General features: G+C 41.0%; 1 protein-coding gene across 2 annotated transcripts in view; it reads left to right on the top strand.

Moving 5' to 3' along the window:
- Positions 1–25,070, top strand: part of TFAP2A (transcription factor AP-2 alpha) — a 53,279-nt gene extending 28,209 nt beyond the window's left edge. For both annotated transcript variants that reach the window (XM_087961287.1, XM_087961286.1), the window contains one exon: positions 23,391–25,070. In XM_087961287.1, the coding sequence (XP_087817413.1) occupies positions 23,391–23,424 (34 nt within the window). In that variant the 3' untranslated portion in view covers positions 23,425–25,070. The remainder of the gene's footprint in view (positions 1–23,390) is intronic.
- The last annotated feature ends 1,434 nt before the right edge of the window (positions 25,071–26,504 follow it).

Raw genomic sequence — 26,504 nt, 5'->3', positions numbered from 1 at the left:
TTGAATTATAAGCAATACAACTCAAACTTTTAGATACGCATGAAATATTTTATTTTCATATTGGCTAGATTTTAGTTCCAGAGAATGAGGAAATTCATTTGGTATCGTGCTTTTTACATTATAAATTGGCTCAAAGTGCACTCTTATGAAAATTGCACTTTTAACTGATTATTTCATTTTCTTTGGGTTTGTATGATACAAAATTGGCTTTATGCCAATGTAGTTTGATAGAAATAGAAGCAGGGAATGAAATATTTACATTAAAGTGTTATTTTTGTGGAAATACATGCTTACAATGCTGGTTTGGAGTACTGAAGCTGAAGTGTTTGAGCAAACATTGTGAAACTTATTTCCAGCATGATGATTGATATCAATCCAGATCAATTGTGTCTAGTTGTCTGATAAGTGTTGCAAAAAGTTAAAGGTGTGGTGGCATACCTGATAAGGCAGTGCCGAATGCTACCCCAGAAGCACAATGTTGGTACCTTTTCTTAACAAAGAGAAATTTAGATCTGGTATTTCTATCTGATTGTTGAGAGAGGAAGCCAATCCAGTAGATGAAGAAGTTCTGTTTCTTCCTGACTGCTCCTTTACTTAGGGAAGGCAACAGAAAACCGAGATAGTTGGTTTGCTGCTTTTAAAATGCAGTTTTACAGTGAAATATTCTTCCTCTGATGGCATATGTGAATGTGCTGTTATGTCTGAGAGATATTGAAAGTGGATCTTCTGCATATCTTTTTGAAAATGCTTATTCATCCCCTTGCCCCAGATACATTGGTTAACTGCAAAGCGGATGTAACAAAATAATGAGGTGAATGAACCCTAACTGTACATGCAGCCTTGACATAAATGAAATGCACAGCATTGTAGCAGGTGAAGTGAAGCATTGTCTATCTGGGCTGTTTTTCTTGGCTGCAACTCAGATTGTGTGGGGGATCCTAACCTCAGGCACAATGGCATTCATAAACAGCCATGCACACACTGCTGCTCTTTCTCCAGCAATGCATAAATACTCATTTTTAAATGAAAAACAATCTTATTAAATACCATTCATTCATATCTGGATTTACAGATACTTGTTACTTTAAAAAAAATATCTGCCTAATAGTTTTTAGCTGTAACTGGGGAATGTGTAAAGCATATTTAATCTTACAACATTCCTAATAATTTAAAAGATATGAATAATGTATCCGGTAGTAAAATACAATTTCAGAAATGAAATTTAATAAATATTGCATAGTTACTTATTGCAAACAATTAAGAATTAGAGTTGTAAAAATAACATTAAACCTTAAATGACATTTATGCATTGCTTGATTCATATGTTAAAATATTGATCATTGGTTTAGTTAAAATGCTAATTATTAACACTCCATTTTGTTTTACTTTTTTGAAAAATGAAACTTATTTTCAGTTAACTTTAAGACAATAAGTCCGATGATTATTGAAATTATTTGTTTATTCTGCTTTAGAAACCTGCAGTAAACATTGAGAATATATCTCACTATTTCATTTTGACCTTTTTAAAAAAGAGCTTATTGCAGGAGATAATAATGGGTTCATTACAGTTTGGGGCTCATCTGCTGTGACAAAAGTGCAGTTACCAAATCATGATAATTACTTTCACAGTATTTTTCAAGAAGGGGGGATGTATTTTAAGTGTTGTAATCAATCACTGTTGCAGCCTTTCAAATTCTAGGCAATGCTTTTAGCTGCTAACCTTAACACACACACAGAGTAATAGAAATTAGTATGAATGGTTAAATGTTAATGAGCTATAGTGTAGTCCCTTCATGCTATGTTAATTTATGCATTTTTAAAAAATGTACTACAATGTGTCTTCAAGCTGAATGGTTACCACCCTCCTCTGTAATAAATCATAATCTACCCCTCCTTTCTCCCAACCTCCAAAATCGAATATTAATATAATTTGAGATTTAACTGGTGGAACAGCCATCAGGACAGCAATGCCCTGCAGCTGAAATAATATTTAAAATAGAAGAGATTTGACATTTGATAAGTCAGTGGCTTGAAATACCCAGTTGTACTTAGCTAATTCAGTCCTTAACCTCTGGTTTCAAATAAATCAATTACAGTCGATTCCACTTCAGTTCAGAAGTGCATGAGGTTTTCAGTTAATTGAATACATTTTATTTGCTAGGAATATTCATTTATCCAAACCTTTAAATATAAAGGAGTTTTCTTTGATTGTCCGTGTTAAATTTAACTGCATAATCCAATCAAGGCATGCTTGTTTGCTTGGGTTCTCTCTAAATTCTATAATGGGTAGCTTGTTTTCCTTACAATGCATACTTCAGCAAATTGTAATTTTGCTGAATTTTGTTTAAAACAACTGTGGTCTTAGATCACTTAAGGTGAATTTAAATTCTCTAAAACTAGTGAAAGTTACTCCTCAGGTTTCTATTTAGGATAAGTCTGACTGGAATTCTGAAATACTTCTAGAATGAAATATTTAGTTTAGTCATATCTGATTTGTTGACAAGGCTGTTGATTAAACTCCTGACAAAACCAGGTTTAGGATGTTATTTTCTTTACAAATAAACCCCAAGAAAACAAAGCACCATCAGTTTAATATACTCTCCTCTCAAGTATTGTCTTGAATGTAGCCTTTCCTAACCTGGTACCACAAGATGTTTTAAATTACATCTCCCAAAATGCTCTGCCTGCATAGCCACAGTGGCAGGAATTTTGGGAAATGTAATTCAATACATCTGGAGTGCACAGAGCATCATCCAGTCATCTCTGAAGTGATAGAAAACCTGCCCTTGTTGCTGTTTTTTGGCACGATGATGGTTGAATGACTTTAGAGTTTAGACGATACTGTAAATTGCTAGTGGGGTAATGACCTAAAGCTTGAGGACTGTTCCTTTTATAGGTTCCTGCTCCAAAGTAAACCCCCACTGATGTTAGAGCTTTATTCCCTGGCAGTAAATTGAAGGTATATAACTAGCATGTAAAAAATACAATCCTATATAGATTTATCAGAAGTTAAGTGCTGGTGTACATGGACATTTACTTCTAGTTGAGCCTGTGGAGTTTTAAGTCATAGACAAAAAAACAAAGCATATTGATTATTGTGGTGCAAGACAGTCTAAATAAGCAAATGAATATGCTTTTTTTTAAAAAAAGTTTGCAGCAGAAATAAAATGGGAAGTCCGTAGTTTAAGGAAGTTAAGCATGCAAAGCTTTACAATTGCTGTTTACAATTTCCATTTTGCCATTGAACTCCTTGGTGTTCATCATTCAACAAGAAAGACTCAATTGCTTTCTATATTATCTGATCAATTATCTATCTATCTATCTATCTATCTATCTATCTATCTATCTATCTATCTATCTATCTATCTATCATCTATCTATCTATCTATCTATCTATCTATCTATCTATCTATCTATCTACCTACCTACCTACCTACCTACCTAATCTATCTATCTAATATTGCTGCCTATTCGCCCATCAGGACTCGAGGCGGCTTACACAACGTAAAACCATATTTGAAACAAAAACTAAACAATAAAAACTAACAAAAAGAATCAGATAAATAAATAAAGTACAATAGAACAAAATCTGGAAAAAATAAAATAAAAACCACCTCCCACTCCCCCCCCTCACCCCAAAGACAGCAGATTACACTAGCTATTTGATGGGCTGCATCCCGCTCTAGGTTCCCCAGGCCCGCTAGCAAAACCAGGTCTTCAGTGCCTTCTGAAAGAGTGCTAGAGTGGGGCCATATTACAGCCCAAACCAGGATATAATGAGAAGGTTGTCATGACTTTACTGGAATGTGAGTTGCACAGATCTCCATGCCATTTCACCCTTGGGGTTCTTATATGATGCTTAGTGTTACTAATACCAATATTACTAATACTGCTAGTATACTTTATAATAATTGGTAGTGGTTCTAATTTTGGGGAGGGGTCCAAAAAGTTTCACTATCTTATGGCAGTGATTCATGAAGCAAATCTGCACAGTAGGTCAATAAAGTTCACTTTAAAGTGACAAAGTTTTTGGAATAACTTAATTGAAAGCCACTTGGTGAATTGGAAATCGATTCCAAGAAGTTCGGGTTCATCTCCTATCTCAACTGTATAGACACTTATAAATAGAATATTGATGAAGGAATAGTCGAGTTCTGAATCATAACGGTTTGAAGGGTATTGTTTTCAGGCTGTCCTTTCTACAGTAAGAAGTCCTCCCTATTTCCCATAAAATGCCTCCAACACCCACCTCTTTCCTCTAAAATCAAAAGCGGCGTCATCAAACTTCCCTATAACTCGAAGCGCTGGACTGCCATTCCTATCCTTTCATTGAGCTCGGCCGGCCCATGTCAGGGAAGGAAGCGAGTTAAGGAGACTTTAAGTTTGCAATTGCGTGTTGCTACTTTGCTGGGGAGGGTTTCCAGGCACCGGCCGTAGTTTTGCCTGTTTTGGGGGGGACAGAAAAGAACCGATTAGCGCCCTCTTTGCTTCTTTCAGACCTGACGGCACACCGAACGTGCCCAGAGGATAATCGGGTTAGACAACTGCTGGGAATCAACATCTGCTCCTCTTCCCAACTCCATTTCAGCCCCTTTCCCGCCCCGTTATTGAAAAGCAGGCAAGGCTTGGCCGGGAGGGTCAGGGCCATAGCGCCGGGGAGGAGCGTTTCGATCCAGGCTGGAGGGGGAAATGCGTGGGAGATAACAGCAGATTTTTCTTGGCCGCCCTCTCTTCTGCAACAGCGAGGGACCAAAAGGTCCGGAGAGATGCTTTCCTTTCTCTCCCACGCTGCGACTCCGGGTTTTCTTCTGGCCCCGAAGCAGCTTTGGGAAACGCAGCGGGAGGGCCTGTGAAGCTCCCCACCCACGAATTCGCTCCTCCAACCCACGTGTTATCCCTGGTTACTTTGAGGAAGCAAACAAAGGTCAAGAAACTTGTTGCTCATTCCTGCGTTTCCCGGTTAAAACAACCATCCTATTAGGAGAAAAAAAAAGAATAAGGAACAGCTTACAGGGGAAGTTCCACTGAGTTGATTGTATGTATTCCCAGGTGACAAATAGCCCTTGCTAAGCTGGTGCTCTCTAGAATAGTTGGAGCACAACCGGCATAATTTTCTAGCAAGTTATTATAACACTTCTACTGCAAGAAAACGGGGGTTGAGCAGGTTGGGGCTATGGTAATATCGTGACTCTAAAACGCTGTTGGTGTTTGGGGGGTGCCGGATTGTAGATAATAGGAATCTGTAACTAGGGAGAGCATATGGAGAAAAAGTTTTCTTGAGGGTGTATAAAGGGTTTGACTCACCTAGTAGTGATTTATGCAGATAGCATGATTTCTTTTTCTGAGCCAGGAAACCTGGCTGAAAATAAATGTTCAATTGCTTTTTTTAAAAAATGTACTCAATGTATCATTTTTCCCCAATACATCCCCCCACACCACTAGTTATGGCTATAGTTATGTATTAAATAAAAAACCATAGTCTGTTTCCCACCTGAACCACACTGTAACCCAATTTGAGTAATCCTGCTGCTGTAACCCATAGCACACCTGCTAAATTCACTCAATGGCACCTAATTGAAAATAAACATGCTCAGAATGCCAGATTAAATGCCAGCATTTTGTGGAGCTGGGTTGGAGATTCCTTACAACTGGTGATGTTCATATTGTTTGCATTTCAGCCTCCATCAGCTCTGTTGTAGAGCCGATGCTATTGCCTTCCCCAAAACTTGGGGCCATCAATTTGGGTGGGTGGGTGGATGGGATGCTATTGGCTCCCACAGCCACCGCGACCAACTGTTATAGGTTAAGACATTTGCATTCCTGAACATCTTCCAATTTGCTGAAACTGGAAATGCTCAGCTAACCCAGCAAGGGTGTATGTGACAACAGCTACCCAAGCAAGGATGTATGCATTGTTTGGGTTGATGGAATAAAATAATTTCTGTTGCATTGATTGTAGCAAGCCAGATTGCTTCAGGGATTTTGATAGTAAAAAGGGATTCCTGATTTCTATGCTCTCGAGATAACTTGTTGGGCTCTCTATTTCAGAATATCTTACCCTAACCAGAATCTATTTCAGGATGAGAGGCGGCCAGAGGCGGCTGCTGCTTTGCTTTGTGGGCAGTTTCAACACAAAAGATGCCATTGCAGGTGATGGGGAAAGCCCCCAGCCTAAGCACTGAGAATGGCCAGCTACTCAGAGTGCGCGATCCTAGCAGAACCATTGGCTTGGCATTAAAAGATTTGGGGGCTCCAGTTGCCCCCCTTGATTCAGTTAACTCCACGAGAGACAAAAGTTCATGGGGTTCCAGCAACTGCAAGCAGTGGCTCATTGTCAGAGACCCAACATCTTCTGCAGAGAAAAGACTTTCAGGCAAAATGACAAGTGCATTCAAAATGCACAAGTTTTTCCCCATGGTGACATTATTGGCAATTTGCTTTTGGTTAAGTGGCAGTCTTGGAACAGCATGTGTTCCAAAGGAGGGCAAAAAATATATATGATTGAAGCTACTTGGGGTGAATGTAGTGTTTATAATAAATATGTATAGGAAAACTGTTTTGAGGTTGTTCTTTGCTTAGATTGCCAGTGTTTTGGAGAAACTAAATCTAATTCTTCCTATCAATTAATACTTTTTGTTCTGTGTCAGGATCATATATTAGTATGTCTGTATTACCAACATATGGTTTTTAATTATATTAAAGGCAGAACTGGTTCAATTTTTGGATTACTAGGAGTGTAAAATAGTTCTAGATTTACATAAACCTCTTAATTCTATGTGGGTTTATTCAGAAGCAAGTCTTGATGAATTCTACAGTTTATTATATCCTAACTGCGGTTGCATCATGCCTTTTGCTCTTGGTCCTTCCTGAGCTAGAAGTCTTATATTCATCATGCTTTCTTTGTATTCCATTCTAGAAGCTGAACAATGTTTTGATTAAGTAATGTTTGTATAGGTGCATGTACCTTAGGTTTTTAAACCAAGTCCCTTTATAAAAGAAGGAACACGTTCTTTTGTTTTGGAAACTCCAATTCTGATATTTTCTCCCTCTTTCCTATATTACATATATCAAAGGTTTCTAGCTGGTTATGCAATTGGGAGAGAAGGGCAGGAGGTGAATTGTTTTGTTTTACCACTCTGTTTAGCAACTTCCCTTTAGATTTTCTCTACCGTTTTGTGATTACAGCACTATTACAATGACTTCACTTTGCAAATGTTATTTGGAGCTAATTTCAATGAATAAGTTTCCTGTAGATTATAGAGTTTGGTTCAGCCATGGTTTGAAATACATCTGCAAAAGTCTTAGATTCTTTTTAGTAATAAAGTTGTGGCACTTTTTTAAAATGATGGTGGCCACCTCACTGCTTAAAGTTAAAGTAACTAGGTCTACTAATTCAGTGCCATTTCACTGAATACACATATTCTTTGGCCATAGGTTTCGTGTGGTGGAACTCTGAGTTCTAAATGTCCAGTGGTGATGGTGGTGTAAGAATGATAGATGTGCAAATTATGAAGTCTGTTTATCCCCAGAGTACTTTTATTAGAAATACGTCTCTCTAAATGTAAACCTTAAAACCTTATTTACATGACTTATTTTGGCCATTGCTCAGTTCATTTTACTAAGATCTTCTCCAAGTACTTGCCCTCCCCAATTGGTATAATTCAAGGTTTGGCCTTATTTAAACTAATTGACACCAATGGGATTTTAATTAGATACAACGGGTCAGTCTCATTTGAATGAGTTTATTCTAAAATATGATTCACAAATTTAACTATAGTTGGTTTAACCCAAATCCATTGTGTTCACACAACAGGCTAAACTACTACGAAACAATGTGAACTATGTGAGTACAACTAAGTCCGGCTCCATATTAATTAATTACTCCTGTTCCTATCATTCCTTCCTTGCTAATTCACCCAATAAATTTCTCTTACTACGTCAATACTCCTGGGTATGTGGCTCATAGCTAGATGGCCTCTAGAGATACTTTGGGGGCAATCTCCAGAATTCCCAGTTGTAGTCCCAACACACCCTAGGTGCAGGCCTTAGGAAAAGACTGGTGGGTTAATGTTTTCCATTCTGCTTAAGAAAATAACCAGCAATTTTGGTAGCAGATTAAGCTCCATTGTTAAGTTTTTGGTTTCAGTACTAAATGGTAATGATGATGCACCTATATAGGCTTCAAAAGAAGGAAAAGGGGATTCAAGCAATTCCTCTTCTTTATGATCCTTTTTTACATCCTTGCCTTACATTTTCACCCTTTATCATGTTATCCCTTGTGGTGTGAATTATTGTTATTATTAACTTACTCCTTAACTTCAGTGGCATCTTAGTAGATGTGATGAAACAGTGAGGAAGGAAAGGGTCCCACCACACAGGACCATGCTTGATCTGAACTGAACAGAGAAATTCCACAGCATCCTTTGTTACCTCAGACCCTACCACTTCTCCTTGGAGAAATAGTTTACGTTGGTTTGCCTGGAGTCACGATCAGATGTACTTACCCAGAAATCAGTCTGATTACATCTGATCAAGTTTATCCTAAAGTCCAGTGCATAGTATTATATCCAAGACAGGAAAAAGCACGCCCACATCTCTTAACGTTCTTTCCTGCGATGAAAAGTTGGGAAAGTTAGGAGCAGAAAGAGAAGCTCTCTGGAAGCCTCCTTGTGGTTTCTAAATCAAGGCGGTGAACCTTTCCTTCTGAAACTGCTCAGGCCAGGGCAGCTTAAAAGCCAACCCCTCCCCCTCCCCCATCTTTGCTAGAAAGGAAATTCGGGCTGTTCAAGGGAGATACAGACAAGACCTTTATACAAAGACCGGCAGAAGCGCTCAGGGCATGCCAAAAACATGAATTTAACGTCATGCATGGAGCCGCCCTTCCTCCACCATGGAAAAGCAATCAAAAGGCCCACCCCCTCCCAGAATTAAGCATTATCACTGTTCTGTTTTCTTTTAAAAAAGGCAAGGTTGGCTTTTGATTACTGCAGGGTTGCCCTAGAGCTAGGCAGAAGCATGGCAAGGTTCCTTGGTTCCATGATTCAGATTCAGCTCCTGCGGAGAGAGAGAGATTCAGAACCGACTGATTACCCCGGCTTCCCGTCAGTGTCAGAGGGAGGTTGAATCCTGGCCTCTCTTTCTCTCTCCTCCCCTCCCCTCCCTGCCTGGCCTTCTCCTGATATTCCAGGTTCAGCCTCTTTTCCTGGCTCTCATTCTCCCCAGCCAGTCAGGGGAGAGTTGCCCCAGGCCAAACATATGCTGTTTTCCTCCATAGCACTAATCCACCTTCAGCGTGGAGGAATAATTGCTTGGGTGGCCATGGATTCAGGGCGCTTTTGTCCCTCACTGGCTTCCATCCGCTTGGCATACGCCATTTCAATCAAAGGCTTTCTCTCTCTCACTGCCTGCTTTTATCAACCCCCAGCCTCAGCAAATGAGGGAGGGGCCCAGGAAAAGGAAAGAGAAAACCAGACAGTGAGGTTCAGCTTCACTGTGTCACTGGTGAAGGGGGGCAATTTATGACACTTGGGGACATGAACAATATGCGGATCACTTCCCTTCTGCCGCCTCAGTATATAAATATAGTCTGCTAAAAATGATCTTTTCTCATTGATACAAGCTTGAAAGGAGGCTCAACTTGTTCTCCATATCAGCTGCGATAGTCAGTTTAGCAGAATTTCTCAAATCTAGATCTACTGCAGTGGGGAGTGGAAGAGGAGAGAGAGAAAACAGAGATTAAATAAATCCAGTGGTTTAGATCTTCCTATGAATTTTATCACTTCCGGTCAGAGAACACCACATCAAACTCAAGCTTCTTGTGGTAGAAAAAGTGGTCAGCAAACTGGGAATCTATGTGGACTTGTTCTCCTTGACTTAAGGCAGGATTTGAGAATGTCATTTCTTAGAGAAGAATGTCAACCACAGAAAGCCTTCTCCTCATCGTGAAACAAATAATGCTTAACTTGCATTTGTAATATTGGAATAGTCGTTAAAAACATAAGGAATGAATGATCTGAACTTGTTTATTGTTGCTTTGAAAATGAAATTTTGGATCAGACCAAGATTGGTTTGCTCTTGGGCTGGTACCCTCCTTTTAAGATATCTTTGTACCCTGTCTACTGAAAAATGTACTTTTGTAATTCTCAATTTCAGCGTACTTCTTTCAGTTCTGGTTCTGAAGTTAGGTGGTAAAACAAACTGCATTGCATGACCATAAGATTTAAACTTATTTTCTAAATATATTAGCCAAATTTAGACAAACTCCATGAATAAATGTTTGGGTTTATTTATTTCATAAAATAGCCAGATATGTAAACATAGTTGATCTGCCATTTTATCATTGGCATAAGCCTTTGAGATTAGATTAGAGTGAAAAGTAAATTATTGGCTCAAGTTTACTCAGTGGAGATTTCAATGTGGTTCTATTTAGTCCTACTTTAACATTATAATCACTACACTGCTTCCATTTATGGAGCTATGCAGTTACATAAAACATATCTGTATAATATCCCCAGGGATTTGGGATATAAAGTCTTTAGGTCAGGTTTAAAAATACTGTTTAATGTTGGGATATGCCTCAAACCTGATCAATTTTTCCATAAAATACATTATCACATGGTGGAAAGCATCTCCCCTCCCCCGGGCCTGCAATCTGAAAGCACAACTTGCCCATAGCACACCTTTATTCGTTCCTTTTCCTCTTTGTGAAGTAGAAATAGCAATAACACTTAAATTACGCTTCACAATGCTTTATAGCCCCCTCTAAGCCGTTTTTACAGAGTCAGCATATTGCCCCCAACAATCTGGGTCCTCTTTTTACCGACCTCGGAAGGATGGAAGGCTGAGTCAAAATGAGTCGAACTTGAGTTGGTCAGGATTGAACTCCTGGCAGTTGGCAGAGTTAGCCTGCAGTACTGCATTCTAACCACTGTGCCACCATGGCTCTGGCCTTATTTGTCAATAGTTTCCACGCATGCAAGAATGGCTTTTTAAAAACAACTAAACCCCTCAGATGCCAGGCATGAGGGCCATTTCTAGTCAGAGTTCTTGGGCCTACATATTAAGCAGCTACTGGAAGGCAAGCAATGTCAGTTTAGTCATTGTTTCTCAGTGGTTTGCATTGTTAGGTTACAATATTTGAGAGGAAGCCTTGTTTTCCTCCTTTGATCTTCCAAGACTTCTGAAACACTGTCAAAGGGATGAGTTGGGAGTTTAAAACTGACAAGTAAAGACAGGAGCTGGTTTTAGGAAATGAATCAGAACATCCATAATTAAAAGACAAAGTTTTGGTTTTGAAACTTCTGGAAGTAAAGTGGAGTGAAATTCATAGCAAAATGTGTCCCTCTGTAAAATTGTAACACACCCTTCTAAAGGCATTCACATCCTTTTACTACATATCTTTATTTAATTTCCCTTTAACATTAATCTAGGCTGGTATTTCTCTGCCGCCTCCCTCCTCCTTATTAGGAAAAGCTTAATATCCTATTTCATGAAATAATTTTTGAATCTATTACTTTATGACTAATCCCCCTGCAAGCTTCAGAAGGGGAAGACCAGTTTTTTTTAAAAAAGGTATATTCACAAGTCAACCTCAGTCTTAGTCTCTAGCTTCACTTTTACACTGTACCTTCTCTGTGCTTTTATAGCATGGTTTTCCATCATCGTATATTCTGTGTACTTTAGAAAAGTTACACCGTGTTTCCTGGGTGATAGATTCCCAGAGCAGCTTGCATGAAACCAATACAAGTCATCAAAATTCTAAGTGATTAGTACAAAAGGAAATAATTATCAATAATAACAGCAAGATGCCGTCTCCAACAAATGCAGCACAATATATGTATAGCATGGACTTTTTGAGAAATATTTACTTGGTTATAGAAAGAAAATAGAGATAGAATCCCATTGGGAGAATAACATATATGAAGCACTAGAGACAGATGGGCTGGCTTTTTGACATCTTCCGCCTTAACTCGGTGGATGGGAGCAATACCAAATAGGGCTTCTAAGGTTGATTTGAATGGCCAGGCAGTTCATGACATATGGAAGGAAATCGTACTTAGGGTAAATTCTCTAAGTATACATAGTTGGTTTTCCCAGCTTCATGTCTCTGGATTCAGATTGGATTACAGTTCCATCATCCTAGACTATTGACCTTTCTAATTGATGATGTGATCATATGACTTGATGATGACAGGCTGGGGAAAGCCGCTGTATAGGTTAATGGAATGGTATCCGCTTATTATTGCTTCAAAACTGGGATATTATATACAAGATGCCTCTCTGTGATTAACATACCACCTCCTTATTGACTGTTTCAAAGGCATTGATTACAACTGATTTTGTGCTATTGGCTTGGGGTCAACTCTTCGCCACCACATAGATGGACCTTCTACAAGATGATTTGTCTTCACCATTTAGCTCTTCCAATAGGGCATCTACAGTTGCTGTAATTTTCAAAGGCATGGTCCCTGGCATTTGGAAGTCAAAGAAGATTAAGTTAAACCATGTCTTCACTGTGAAATCTCTTACGTGAATTTAATCCCTTTCAGACCATCACCTGCAATATGCATGGAGCGGGAAGTGGCTGAAATAATGCAACTTACTAACAACGATGTGATAATTGGAAGCATAACTGAGCTGTGAAATGCTTTGTGCACTTAGAAAATATGAAAAGGAATATTAATATGTAAAAATCTGTTTTTAAAACGTTGCCATTACTTTTTGGACCCCATTCTAGCCTGTGCTGTTGCAGAAGATGTGATTTAAAGCTGCCTTTTATGCGGGCAACAATTCTTGGACAGTATTAAAGCTTGTGATATTAAAATAGCAAGTACTGTACAAAGATCAAACGAGTAATGCTCCATAATCTTGGTTCCTTTCTAGAACTGAATTCACATATTGCTGATGCCTCTGATTATCATCCTTAAATGCTCATTTAACACTTATGAAACCTTCCTATTTTCTCTTTTACAGAATCGTTAAGGCAGCACTGAAACTTTGGTACACAGGAAATTGACTTATCTTAAGTTAGACCATTCTTCCTCCTAGCTGATTTTGTCAGATTAGATTGGAATAAGAATCTCGCCTTTTCTATCATCTGCAATCAGAACTGTTTTGGCAGGAAATTTCAGATATTGAATTCAAAATCCTCACAGCAGGCTGTAAGAACCCTGCTAGGATTTTGGAATATTAATAATTTAAAGAGTGAAGAATTCAAGAAGGATCATAAAATCAGACTGGCCCACATATTCCCTGTCGATTGTTGTACTTTCAGTGTAAGAAGGATCAGCAACAGCACAAGAAATAATGGTTTCTTGCCTGTCATGATTTTATGTCACAAAATATTGTGGTTACAGCCAGATGATGGAAAATGTGCAGAGAATAGAAAAAAACACTTAAGAATCCAGAAAGTGGCCATTATGAACTTACAGGCAGAATGAGTGGTATGCCTAGTCTCAACTCTACTACTGCTCCCCAAAGGTCTCTCATTATTTTATGGTTTGATTGAACAGATATAACAATACAACAATATTTGGGTTTATTTTAAAGCCTCCAAATACTTCATTGATTGTTAATTTGAGTCCCATTAAGCTATTTAGACCATTGCAATTCTATGCATAACCTGTGTACGAGTGATCCCTGCGTAATCGCAGTTCAAATTAGAGACACACTTACTAAGACTGATAAAAAATGAAAATGGGATATTATGCAACTGGTGAGGTACTAAAGCTCAACAGTGGGCCCACCATTGTAATGAATGCCACCAATCCCAACTTTCTATTTGATTGAGCATGCTTCTGTGTATATTTTTTTTGTTTTTAGAAAGCTCTTCCCCATTCTAAAATATATCTATAACCCCTTTTGTATCTCTGTTTACAACAGCTTTGGATGTTTTCTGGAAACTTTAGTGGAATAGCCAGAGCCTTCACATCTGCTCTGACCTTTAGGGTACAGATCTCACTCTCCCTGACTTCTTGACTCTGCCAGGTTTAGCTGAGATGACCCCGAATGTACCGTTATGCAGGCTGTGGCAGCCTTTGACTGCGCTAATAATCTGATAATAATATTGTTGGCACTTCAGTTCATTGGGAATCTCTTGGGATGGGGAATTCTCATAGGTTCTGCTCTGGGATATATTTCCGTGAAAAAAAATCAGCCTTAATTTGGCTGGTGCCTTTCCCAAACCCCCCAAATCCTCATGATTGCCAGTACAAATACAGGTAGTAGTTGAACTTGCAACAGTTCATTTAGCGACCATTCAAAGTTACAACAGCACTGAAAAAAGTGACATGACCGTTTTTCACAATGACGACCTTCCCCATGGTCATGTGGTCAAAATTCAGATGCTTGGCAACTGGTTCATATATAGGAGGGTTGCACGATCCCCCTTTGCAACCTTCTGACAAAATCAGTGGGGGAGCCAGATTCACTTAACAACCAGGTTACTAATTATCAGCTGCAGTGATTCACTTAACAACTGGGGCAACAAAGGTTGTAAAATGGGACAAAATTTCATTTAACAAATGTCTCGCTTAACAGAAATTTTGGGCTCAGTTGTGATCATAAATCAAGGACTACCTGTAACAGATACAGTGGTTGGGACTGATGGGTATTGTAATCCCACACATCGGAGGAACAACACTAGTTTGAGAGGAAAGTCAAATAATCCATTCCAATGCATCTATTCAACATAACAAATCAATGTAATTCCTAATAGGGATACATTAATCTCTGTTATAAAAATTCCTACTACAAGGAAACACCTCCCCCCCCCCCTGGAGGATTCTGTCTACAACCAACCATTTATTTTTCTTGGCCAGTTGGAAAAGTGTTCACACCTAAAGAGGTAGTGGGGTCATGGTTAAGTGACCAACCTTACCTGCTGAGATAGTTTGACTAAGGATTTCAGTCTGGTGCAATTTTGCAAGATATCCACCTACCCAAGCCACTTTACAGTAATTGGAGGGAGGAACTAGGAGAATTAGCACCAGACTGCTATTTAGCCCAGGGAGACAATTCACTGAATGAATGAACTTTGGATCCTAAATTGCATTCAGCATCCCTGGAGAATATCTTGTTTTGGGGCCTATAGCAAACAAGACTACCACCAACAATACATTTATATTTAATTGGAGAGTTGGGACTGTTTTGGCCAGTAAATGGACATTGACAGTAGGCAAACCAGAACAGGGCGTGCTCTAGTGTTTGGCATATGATACAGCTATTTTAAGTAGCAGATACTGGCAAGGACAGTTGCCATCCCAATACAGTTCTGCTTAATGCTTTTCCTAGCTGTTTTTCCTCTGTGTGTTGGGGAGCAGAATTTGGTGTTCCTTGTGGTTTACCCAGATCCATTCAGCTCAAGTAAAGAGGAAGATGTGGTTCTATTTTTAGTCCAGCCAGCTTCTATATATTGAAGGGAAGAGCAGGTGCCAATTTGCCCTTCTTCTCAGGTGGCCAAATGTTTTGGCTAGTTCTGCTGCAGTGGTTTTTTTTTTTTTTTTAAAGTGTCTTGATGGACAGGTACCCTTATTGCCAAAATGAGTGAAAAGTCATCTGTATGCTCATGCAACGGAAATCATGCTGTTGTGATGACCAGCAATGTTAGTTTTCAAGATGTGCTAGAAATTATTTTGATTGCACTTATGGTCTATGTGTCAATGTGTGAATTGATGCCATGAAATGACATCTCAATAGGAGCTGAGCAAACCTCCAAGTCTGGAATTCTGCCTTCGGTCTCAGAACAAGGTGTGGTATATTTGGCCAAGGGACCATATTTGTCTTGGCTAGTCACAAGCAGTATAGACCAAGGGGTCTTCAAACTTGACAACTTTAAGACTTGTGGACTTCAACTCCCATAATTCCTCCTCCAGTCATGGTAGCTCAGGAATTCTGGGAGTCGAAGTCCACAAGTCTTAAACTTGCCAAGTTTAGACTCTCCCCTGGTTTTTATGCTACTATCACAAAATATAACAGCAGATCATTTCCTTTAGTCCACACATTGCCTATATTGCTCCTGATGATCATTGTCAGTTTAAGAATTTACATTATTATTATTTCAATGCCAGAGCCACAAGGAGGATGAGATAGGCTTTAGTTTGTAGGTTTCTGGTTATTTTTTCTTAATTCAAATTTAGGTCTTAGCCTAACATCTTTTTTCTCCACTAGAGATGGGGGGAAAGAATCACAAACAAATTTTGGTGGTTTGTCACCAATGTTTGGAGATATGTTCTTGGGGATTTGGGGAGGCACCTGTGAGTTATCTACTCATAAGTAATGAAGAAGGCTGTCACCCCCTCCAATTTATGTAGCATCTAAAGAAAGGAACATAACCAGGAAGAACTTTGGTTGCATTATTTTACATTTTTCTACTTTGTCATGGGCCATTTTCACTAAAACAAGATCATTTCCTATGGTGGTTAAGAAAAAGCTACTTTTTATAAAATCCTGCACGTTTTGATGTAACCACTACTCCCACACAAGCTGCCTTATGAAAACCAGACTTTCCTATGAAAAGAGTTTTCTGGCAGCAATTAGTCTGGCTTTCCTTAACAGAAATCTTTGTAATGTCATTCAGAATAGAAGGGGGAGGGATGAAATCTCCAAGATAATTCTGATTACCCAATGTTTGGTGTATATGTGTGTGTGACTGCAAGAAAAACAAAATAAAATGTTAACATGCTATTTCTGAGCTGCAAAATACTCCAATTTTTCCAGTGACTGGGAACCTGCTGAAGTATTTCCATGGACAGATTGTTTCAGTGAGAGTAAGCTTGTACATTTAATATGAGGGAATCATGTTTAAAGGCATTAGCATATATTCAGAGTCCAAAAAGTATTTCATGTGGTTTACCAAAGCCATTTAGCCTAACCCTAGCTATATTGAATAAAGGAGGCATAATTATAGAACATTTGAGCTAAAAAGACTTCTAGTGGCAAACGCATTTGAACACTGCTGTTCCCCCCCCCAGCCCACCAAACAGCTGTTATGCCACTTCCTTTTGTTGGGAGGTACAAGATGACAGGCAGGGGGAGATGGATTGGAAGAGATTACAGCTTCTTTTCTTCCCTTTCCTTAAAAAAATACAAAGCTTGTAACTTCCCATAAAGGAAAAAAATAAAACATTCAACACAAATGAACTCCAGTCAAGTCCTGATTATACATGAAAAGCAGAGTTGCCAACTGTCCAAGCTGTACCTTAGTTGAGTTTTAACCACAAACATGAACTTCAGGAATTAAGAGATAAAGCTATTCCCAGCAGGTTTTTAATATTTCCCCCTCGCAATTACTGAGAGTCATGTTGCTGCTACAGGCAAAGTTTTAGGGATCAATTAAAAACCCAGTTTCTAACTATTATGTTTTAAAATGGAGATAGAGATTCCCAACCACTTAAAAAGACCTAGTTCAGTGGCAACCTTCACTCTATCAGGTGGAAATAAACATGTACACCCACATCTGCTTTGCACAGCTATATGTCAAGTGCAAGGTTCTACTGAATCACACACTTGTTCTGTGGGGAAGATTTAATGCATAATTATTCATATAAACACAGTCTGGTTATTTTTGAGGTGGGTCCATTATGAAGATTGGCCTGATTTCAAAAGCTGGACCAATAAAGAATATTTGTAGCCCAGGGTTGAAATGAAGGAGTCTTTGGTGCTCTCTGAGTTTGGTTGTTTTCTTGCAGACGTTTCATTACCCAAACTAGGTAACATCATCAGTATTAAAGCAAGCACTGATCATGTTACCTAGTTTGGGCAATGAAACGTCTGCAAGAAAACAACCAAGCTCAGATAGCACCAAAAACTGTCAAATTTCTGGCGAGAGTCAAATATTTTTAACTTCCCTTCCAGTTCACCAACAATAAGTGAGTGGGGAAGAATAAAATATCGGAGAAAAAAGAAAGTAGATGACCATGCCCAGTTTTGGCCTTTGGCTTGACATGTTACTGGTCTGGACCTGACATTCCCAATACCTGGTCCCTGATATGTGATTCTGGGGGAACATGGTCACTACAGGAAAGTTTCAGTCCTGGCTTAATCTGATCCTTCTTTCTCAAAAGGATAATCAACACATCTGTTTTTCAAACTAAACCTCTCCAGGTGTACCAGACTATCAGCCTTATTCTCAGCCCCTTTGCCTGCTTCACCTTCATTGGGCAGGGAAGGAACAAATGTCACTCACTTTGCCAGCCCAGAGCTAACCTGAGCCAGCCTGCAGGACCAGCTGAATGCAGAACAAACTAAGTTATGCTGGGCCCAAATGTGGCTGGAAACTCTAAAGCAGAGGTCTCCAACCTCGGCCATTTTAAGACTTGTGGACTTCAATTCCACAAGTCTTAAAGTGGCTGAGGTTGGAGACCCCTGCTCTAAAGGATTCTCCATCGTTGGCATGGGGAGGGCATGAGGAGGCAAGGAGGGAAATTGAAGGATCTCCAACTGCTTCCTTTGCAAGTGGCCTGGCAGTCTGGATCCCAGCGCTTCTACCGAAGGGATCCCCTGGCCTGGCCCTGATCCAGGAGAGGAGCGACTGTGGTTTGCAAGCAGAACTCCAGTCAAGGCAAACTCTTCCTGATGCGTTTTGATGGGGGCGGGGGGAGAATCTTGGATGCTGTGCTCCCAGGTATGCGCCCTGTGAAGGGGAGTCCTTTCTATATAAATGTGCAACTTTATTTATTCGTAGTCATTTTACACGCGCGCGCACACACACACACGGCAAATAATGTGTTTACGGGATTGCGCCACGGGCTCCCACTTGATCTTGGAAACAGCCCTTGAAAGGCGAGGGTCGTTTTCCTTGGCAGCAATTCCGCCCTCCCTTGGAGAAAGCACCGCCCACATCCACGTTGCAGGTATAAAAGTAGGAGGACGCTTTTCACCAAAACATAAAGACTTTATTTATAAAGTCTTAGCCTTAGAGACTTGGCTCTTGTCCTCTGCACTCCACCCTCCGGAAACTAAGCGGGCTTTCCTTCCAAAGAAATAAGCAGGGGGTTTAAACCGCTCTCCCAACCGCTTCCCCTGTTAGCCGCTTTACCACAAGAACCTCGGACGCTCAGATTCTTCTACAATCGTGTTTAAAAATTCCTGGTAGCGTCCTCGCTTTTTATTAGGGGAAAGAAAAAAAGCACGTCCTATATCTTCTGTGCTTGAGGAGAGAGTAATGCCCAGGATCGGCGCTGGGAATTTCTTCATATGTGGCCGCTGTATTTCGGCATCATTCAGACAGTAAGGCAGCTTTTCCTTAAAACTTGGAATTCTTGGAATTAAGTCCAGAGCGTTGGAATCATTTTTAAATCGACTGGCTTAGCTTCGGAGGAAGTTTCTGAAGAAACTCCTTCGAAGTCAGTGGGCAGAAGGAAATAACTGGAAAAGTTCAGACTTTTGAGTCTTTGAGTCTTTGTTCTATTTCCTCTAATCCATACTAGCCTATATAGACCAATGCTTCTCAACCACGCTGGGGAATTCTCCCAGTTGAAGCCCACCCGTCTTAAAACTGTGGAGGTTGAGAAACACTATCCTGTAGTAGGCTATTCTTTGAAGGAATGGCCACTTAACTGCAAATATTTGGGAGTGAGGTTATTTGTTGAATAGGGCTATCTGCTGATAATCTGCATTAGTTTGTCTGGAATACAATTGTTTGGGCCTGATTAAATGCTAGCTGTTGCCTGGATCTATAGTTTTGAACCCAGTAGGTAAATTTTTTAAAATGTTTAAATAAAATTAGGAAAGAATTTGTTAGGCAATTTAGGTATTTTGCAGGGGAGGTACTTTTATTTCACTGACCGCTGCCTGGACTAGTCCTTGACAATTCTTGGTGAGATTTTCAGTAGTGAATAGAATAACAGAATTGGAAGGTGATCTTGGAGGTCTTTTAGTCAAACCCTCTGCTCAGGCAGGAACCCCTATACATTTCAGACAATTTGTTGTCTAATCTCTTCTTAAAAACGTAGTGTTAGAACACTCAAAACTTTTGAAGGCAAGCTGTTCCACTGAGTAATTGTTCTGCCAGGAAATGCCTCCTTAGTTCTAGGTTGTTTCTCTCCTTGATGAGTTGCCACCCATTGCTTCTTGTCCTGCCTTCAGGGGCTTTGGAAAATAGCTTGACTCCCTCTTCTTTGTGGCAACCCCTGAGATATTGGAACACTGCTATCATGTCACGCCTAGTCCTTCTTTTCATTACATGAGACATACCCAATTCCAGCAACAGTTCTTTATATGTTTTAGTCTCCAGTCCTCTAATCCCACTGTCTTCTTGACAAAGAGTGGGTTACCCCCAATTTACAAAGGTTTCTAGCACGATGTCTTTAACAACTACATCAAACTGTCTAATGGTAGCTAACTATTCTTTAAAACAAATCTTCAAAATGCACATATAATTCATAATTTTTAAAATTTAAAACAAATTGATGAGTTGTTGTTGCCTTGCTTGTTGTTTAGACACAAAGTTAGGGCCAACCATTCCCACTGAATACATAAAGCTGCATTAGGCTTACTTTACATCATATGCTTACACTTTCCGCCGTCAATCAGGTTGCATGCATTCGGACAATACACTGAACTCTAATTTAATCACATGCACTGGAGATGTACAATAGGATATGCTAAAATGGCTATAGTATGGTTGCAAACATAGCTCAGTGATTTCACTGGAAACATGCTCAGTACTGTAAATAGAGGTATCTTCAAGATGTTATTGAATGCCAAAGTGATGGCCAGGATGGGGCAATTAGTTCTTTATGTGGGTTGAACTGTGGATACCTGATTGCAGAGTTACAGCCACAATTGTAGGAGGCAGGAAGATCTGGAATCATCATCATCATCAAAGGAAGTTGTCTTGTTTTGTTCTTCCTTGCCTCAGTAGAGCAACCTACCATTTATATGGAGTTCATCTTTAAAACAATGAATGAGGGATTCATAGGGCTGCAAATTGAGTTGACCAGAAGCAGAAAATGGCAAATATACATTGGGAGGGGTGGGGTGACGACGACTTGGTTGGAGAAGGTGACTTTTATTTTTTTTAACTTTCCAGTCATCATTGTCATACACTTGGATTTTATTTTCTTAGAAAAAAAGTTGTCTGTCCTTCAGATCCTCTGCCTTAGAGGCATGGATAAAGCATCTTCAGCATAAGGTGAGGGGACCATTCTATTCATGATAGATCTACTTTTTAAGGTAGGTTTAAAATGATACCACAAACTCCACATGAGTTAACTACTTTTTAGTCTAGTGTGTTTAATGTATGCGGCTCCTGAGACTATGGTGTGGCTCAGTTGTGGTAACTTGTGATGACTGAATGACTTGACTAAATCACGATTCAATTAAGCAGAGATTACAGTGCAGTGTGAACGCAGCTTCTAGGAACAGGATGTAGTAGGTGGTAGGGACAAGGCAAACCCAACTTTGCAACCCAGCCAATAACGGATTTCTGCAAATTGTCTTTTTCCCCCCAGTTGTAGTGAGCCAAGAGTCCCTGGAGAACAGGACTGGTCAATTCAAACATTAATATGCCTTTAAAAAAAAAGGCGGGAATCTTGCGTTTCTACGGTATTCCGATTCTTGTGTTGATAAACCAATTTTGCCAAGGCACAATCAACGGAGTGGATCTAAAGTTTAAGAAGACTTCGAATAACTTTATTGTCCCTTTAAATTTAGTACACTAATCGGCATCGATTAAAATGATTTTTCTTGCCCCCCCACCACGTAGCCCGGAAACTCGGGAACTTAAAGCTATGTATCTCCAAGAAACGGCCCAGAGTTTGGCAGGCCCACCTTGTTTGTTACCCAGGGCCGCCAGAGCAAATTCCATCCGGGACGTCCCTCGGAAAAGTGCCGGAGCCTCGTCCTCTTTCCCAGCTGCTCGCTGCCCTTTTGGAAGGAAAAAGAGAAAGGGGAGGGAAAAAAAAAAAAAGGCGAAGGCCGATTTTATGAGCCGGGAGGGAGGCGTGTGCCGGGCGCGGAGGTTTCTTTGAAAAGTTTTACGGCGAAGAAAGGAGGGGAAGGGAGGGGCGGGCGGGCGAGAGTTAATAATGTCTCGCTCAATTAATAAACATGGCAATTTCACACCCCAAAGAGAAGGCCATTATCCCCTCCCAAGCGCTTAGCGGCGCCGGCACAAAAGGGGTCACGGCGCAGCTGCAGCAGCCCGGGTGCTATTAAAGGAGGGAGGCTGCTGAGCGCGGCCCGCTTGCCGTTCCCCAGCCCTCCAGGCGAAGTTTGGCTGCAGGCGCAGCCGGTGCCACCCCGTGATAAAGGGCTTACTCGGCACGGAATGGAGGGGGGCGAGGCTTCCCCGGAGAAAGCAATCGCCGGGGTCTGCCTCCCTTCCCTCCCTCTCTCCCTCCCCAGCGCCGCTAATTCGTCGCCTGCCTTCTCCCCACCCCCCACCCCAACTTTTGATCGTCAGGATACGAGAGACCGGGGAGGTTGTTGTTTTTTTTTTTTTGGGTGGTGGTGGTGGTAGTGGTGGTGAAATAAAAGAATCCGGCGTAATCTCTTAAACGCGTGGCGCTGGGAGGAAGTTTGCCCTCCTTGCCTCCGCGGGTGGATTGCAGCCCCAAAGACAAAGGGTCGCGTCTTCGAACTGCCCGGCTTCTTTTCCCGATGCTCTCTGAAAGGGTTGCAAGGACGGCTCTCCCAAATTCCCAACCGGGGCAGGTTGGGACGGTTTGGTAGAGTAGGCTGGGGCAGGAGCATGTGTGATAAGGAAGGGAGGAGTGAGGAAGGAGTGAAGAAGGAGTGAAGAGGGGAGGAAGGAGTGAGGAAGGAAGGAAGGAAGGAGTGAGGAAGGAAGGAAGAAGGGAGGAAGGAGTGAGAGAGGAAGGAAGGAGTGAGGGAGGAAGGAGGGATTGAGGGAGGAGGAAGGAAGGAGTGAGGAAGGAAGAAGGGAGGAAGGAGTGAGGGAGGAGTGAGGGAGGAAGGGATTGAGGGACGAGGAAGGAAGGAGTGAGGAAGAAAGGAGTAAGGGAGGAAGAAGGGAGTAAGGGAGGAAGAAGGGAGTGAGGGAGGAAGGAAGGATGGAAGGTTATGTGCTGAGTTGAGAGGGAGGTGATCCCCTAATGTCAAAGCAGCTAACCTTCCTCCAGAGTGCAGCAAAGTGTGAGTCTAGGAAATGGAGGTGTACATTTGATTAACTGGTTTGTAGCTCTTCCCTAATGGCATATATAAGGAGAGATTCAACCTGGAAATAAAGGATAAATTTTCTGACAGTGAGAGTAACCGACCAATGGAAACAGCTTGCCTTCAGAAGTTGTGGGAGCTTCCAAGAAGAGACTGGACTGCCATCTGTCAGAAATGGTGTAGGTAGGGTGTGTGTGGGGGATTGGACTAGATGACCTACAAGGTCCCTTCCACCTCTGTTAATCTGTAAAAAATATCTTTTTCTCTTTTAGATGCCGCAGAATCAGCTGCAGTCCTGGAAAATGAATATCCAGCTTCCTGACAGCAAAGTTGGACTGAGCTCAGTGGGATGTGGGTCTGAGTTGACAAGTTAACCAATTGTCTTGTTATCCAGAGAAACTCGGGAGGGCTTTGCTGTTCATCTCTTTCTCTCTAATACTAATCCAGAAAATGAAAAGAAATCCTTTTGGATGGAACCTATTTGAATGATCTTTGGGCGTGTACAATGTGTACTTAGTTACTTGTTCAATATTCATCGTAAGCTTGTCTTCTTAAAGCTGGGTGATCCAAGAAATCTACCTGGGACCTTACGTTCTGCATATTTTTATCAGTGATGGGCAACCTGTGATGCTTAAGATGGGAGACTCCAATCAGTGTTGGTCAGTGTTCAAAAATTGAGGGAAATCTTCCTTAAATCTACTAGGCGGCCGTATGTTCATATATCCCCAGTATTTATTAAAGGATTCACTCTTATACAGAAATCTCATGGACTAAGTTATTGGAACTTCCTTTCAAGTTGACACAAGTAGGATTATCCTGTAAATACCTGATTAGTTTTAATGGGTCCTTCAGGTATGTTGGAATCAAATGGCCAATTGAATTACTATTTTTTTTTCTCCGCAAGAATGTTGTCTTTGGCTTCTACTAGATGCCATGGCTTCCCATGATGCACAGCTAAGTTCCTTTAATGATCAGTGTCCTAAACTCACCTCCCTTTGGTATAATCTCAATGTATACACCAGTGGCCCCCAATCTTTTTGGGAACCAGGGACCTGGTTCCCCCCCCCCCCATGGGGAGCCTGGTTTTATGAGCTACCTAGATCCCACACATGAGCAGATGAAGCTTTGCTTGCTTGGGTGGCCAGGTTCCCAACAGTGTCTGTGGCCCTGGAGTTGGGGACCTCTTATGTATACCTTCCATAAAAATCCAAAAACCAAAATGAGCACAAATGAATAAAGAAAACAATACAGTGAATATGTGGCAAAGGTGGATTTATTGTAGCAATGTAACTAAAATATTCACATCCCACCTGGGCTCTATCTGTGCCCCCCAAGGGAGGTATATCTCTTTAATAATTTAATGCTTTAATGGAGGGGGGGTGTTGTGCGGCACTGATAGAATTCAGTTATGTATAAGCCATATCGGTGATCTGCAGCAGTGCAGCTTTGACGCATAGAGACTACAGAGTCCTCGCTTACTGATCATTCAAAGTCATAATTGAAGCATAGAGACTACAGAGAGTCCTCGCTTACCGATCATTCAAAGTCATAATGGTGCTGAAAAAGGTGGTTTATGATCAATCCTTGAAGTGGCAGCTGTCACTGTGTCATCACATTCTCGTGACGAGCAATTGACAACAGGCGAACATTTATGACAATCACATCATCCCATGGTCTCTCCGTCAGAGAAGATCTGGATTCCAGAAACCTTTGCTGGATCTTCTACAACTTAACACATTGCAGGTAGTCCTCCACTTAACAACAGTTTTTTTAAGTGACCGAAGTTACAGTGGGACTGAAAAATGTGGCTTATGATCATTTTTCACAGGACTGTTGCAGCATCCCCATGGCCACATGATCTAAATTCAGATCAGTGGTGGGATTCAATTTTTTTTACTTCGAGTTCTGTGGGCATGGCTTGGGTGTGGCAGGGGAAGGATACTGTAAAATCTCCAGTCGGGTGGTATTTCCTGGTTCTCCAAACAACTCAAAATTTCCGCTACCGGTTCTCCAGAACTGGTCAGAACCTGCTGAATACCACCTCTGATTCAGATGCTTGGCAACTGGTTCATATTTACGATGGTTGCAATATCCTGGGATCATGTGATCACCTTTTGCAACCCTTTGATCAGAGAAGTCAATGGGGAAGTCAGATTTGCTTAATAACTGTTACTAATTTAACAACTGCAATGATTCATTTAACAAATGTGGCAGGAAAGGTAAAAATTGCCTTTACAAATATCTTGGCAACAGAAATTTTGGACTCAATTGTGGTCATAAGTTGAAGACTACCTGTATAATAGTAGGCCCAGACCTGTAGTCTAGTAACCCCACTATAAGGAGCTCCCACTTTTCAGGGGGAAAATAAAAGAATGGTTACATAAATTGCAATTATCTGATGGGCCAGCACTGTTGAGATATGAATGCCAAGCAGGTAGGGCTGAAATGCTGCTTCATTCTGGCCTGCTTCCTCACTGTCACAAGCTGACCCGAGGCTAGATTTGCCCAAGCCTATACTGCCTTAAAAACAGATCAAGTCGTTTTGTTGAAAGCTGCTTTTAAATGCTGCATTGAACATCTTAGTTAATATTTCCCTGGATTAGAAAATAATTTAACTTGACATTAAATAGTCCTAAACCTCACTGTCTCGTTCCCTACTCCCTCTGTATTTGGGGCTCAAAGGAAACATGGGGTGAGGGGGAGGGTGTGGGAGAAAGAAAGAAGGAAGCGTGATTACATTTTAAGAAAGTGAACACCAGTTAGGCATTTCGATGGCTTAACAATAAAAATGGCCGACAGCCAGAGTTGGAAGTGAAGTTCCAGTAGGCAGGGCCGGACTACCCACCCCCCTGCGCTGACTCAGCATCTTCCCAAAATTATTTTGTTAAAATTATTCCCCTCCCTCCCTGTCAGCTTTCTAGAATCAGTTGAAATCGGCTTTTCAATTGACATGGTTGTTTCCTGAGTGTAGCATCGTTTGAACCGGGGTGCCCCTGGATTACAAGAGAAAGAAGTGGAACAAGCAAACGGAGGAAGTGTGCGGCATGCATTCTCACTTCCTATTGACATGCAAAAGAGGGAGGGCCCGGAAAAAGGAAAAGGAAGCATGCTTCTTGCCTTTTCTCCTACACCCAAGTTGTTTCAGCAGCCAGTCAGAGGAAGGATTTGCCCTTTGCCTGTTCATGCTTTCAGCACCTGTCACCTGGAGAAGTTGTGACTCCACATGCCCCTGGGCAGTGGTTTCACAGTTACGCCACATTCTTCCTGCCACTCATGAGCGTTGATTTCCTCACTTCTTTCCAAACTCTCTTTTTCCTTTGAAGCAACCTGGCCAGCCACCACCACCACTACCCATTTGAAACAAACCTCATTGTGAGGAACTGACC

Source organism: Notechis scutatus, chromosome 3 (genome assembly GCF_049901735.1).
Source record: "Notechis scutatus isolate UNSWTSFEM ecotype Mainland chromosome 3, rNotScu1.2, whole genome shotgun sequence".
Taxonomy (NCBI): domain Eukaryota; kingdom Metazoa; phylum Chordata; class Lepidosauria; order Squamata; family Elapidae; genus Notechis; species Notechis scutatus.
Note: the sequence above shows the minus strand (reverse complement) of the source record. Positions and strands in the feature narration are given on the sequence as shown.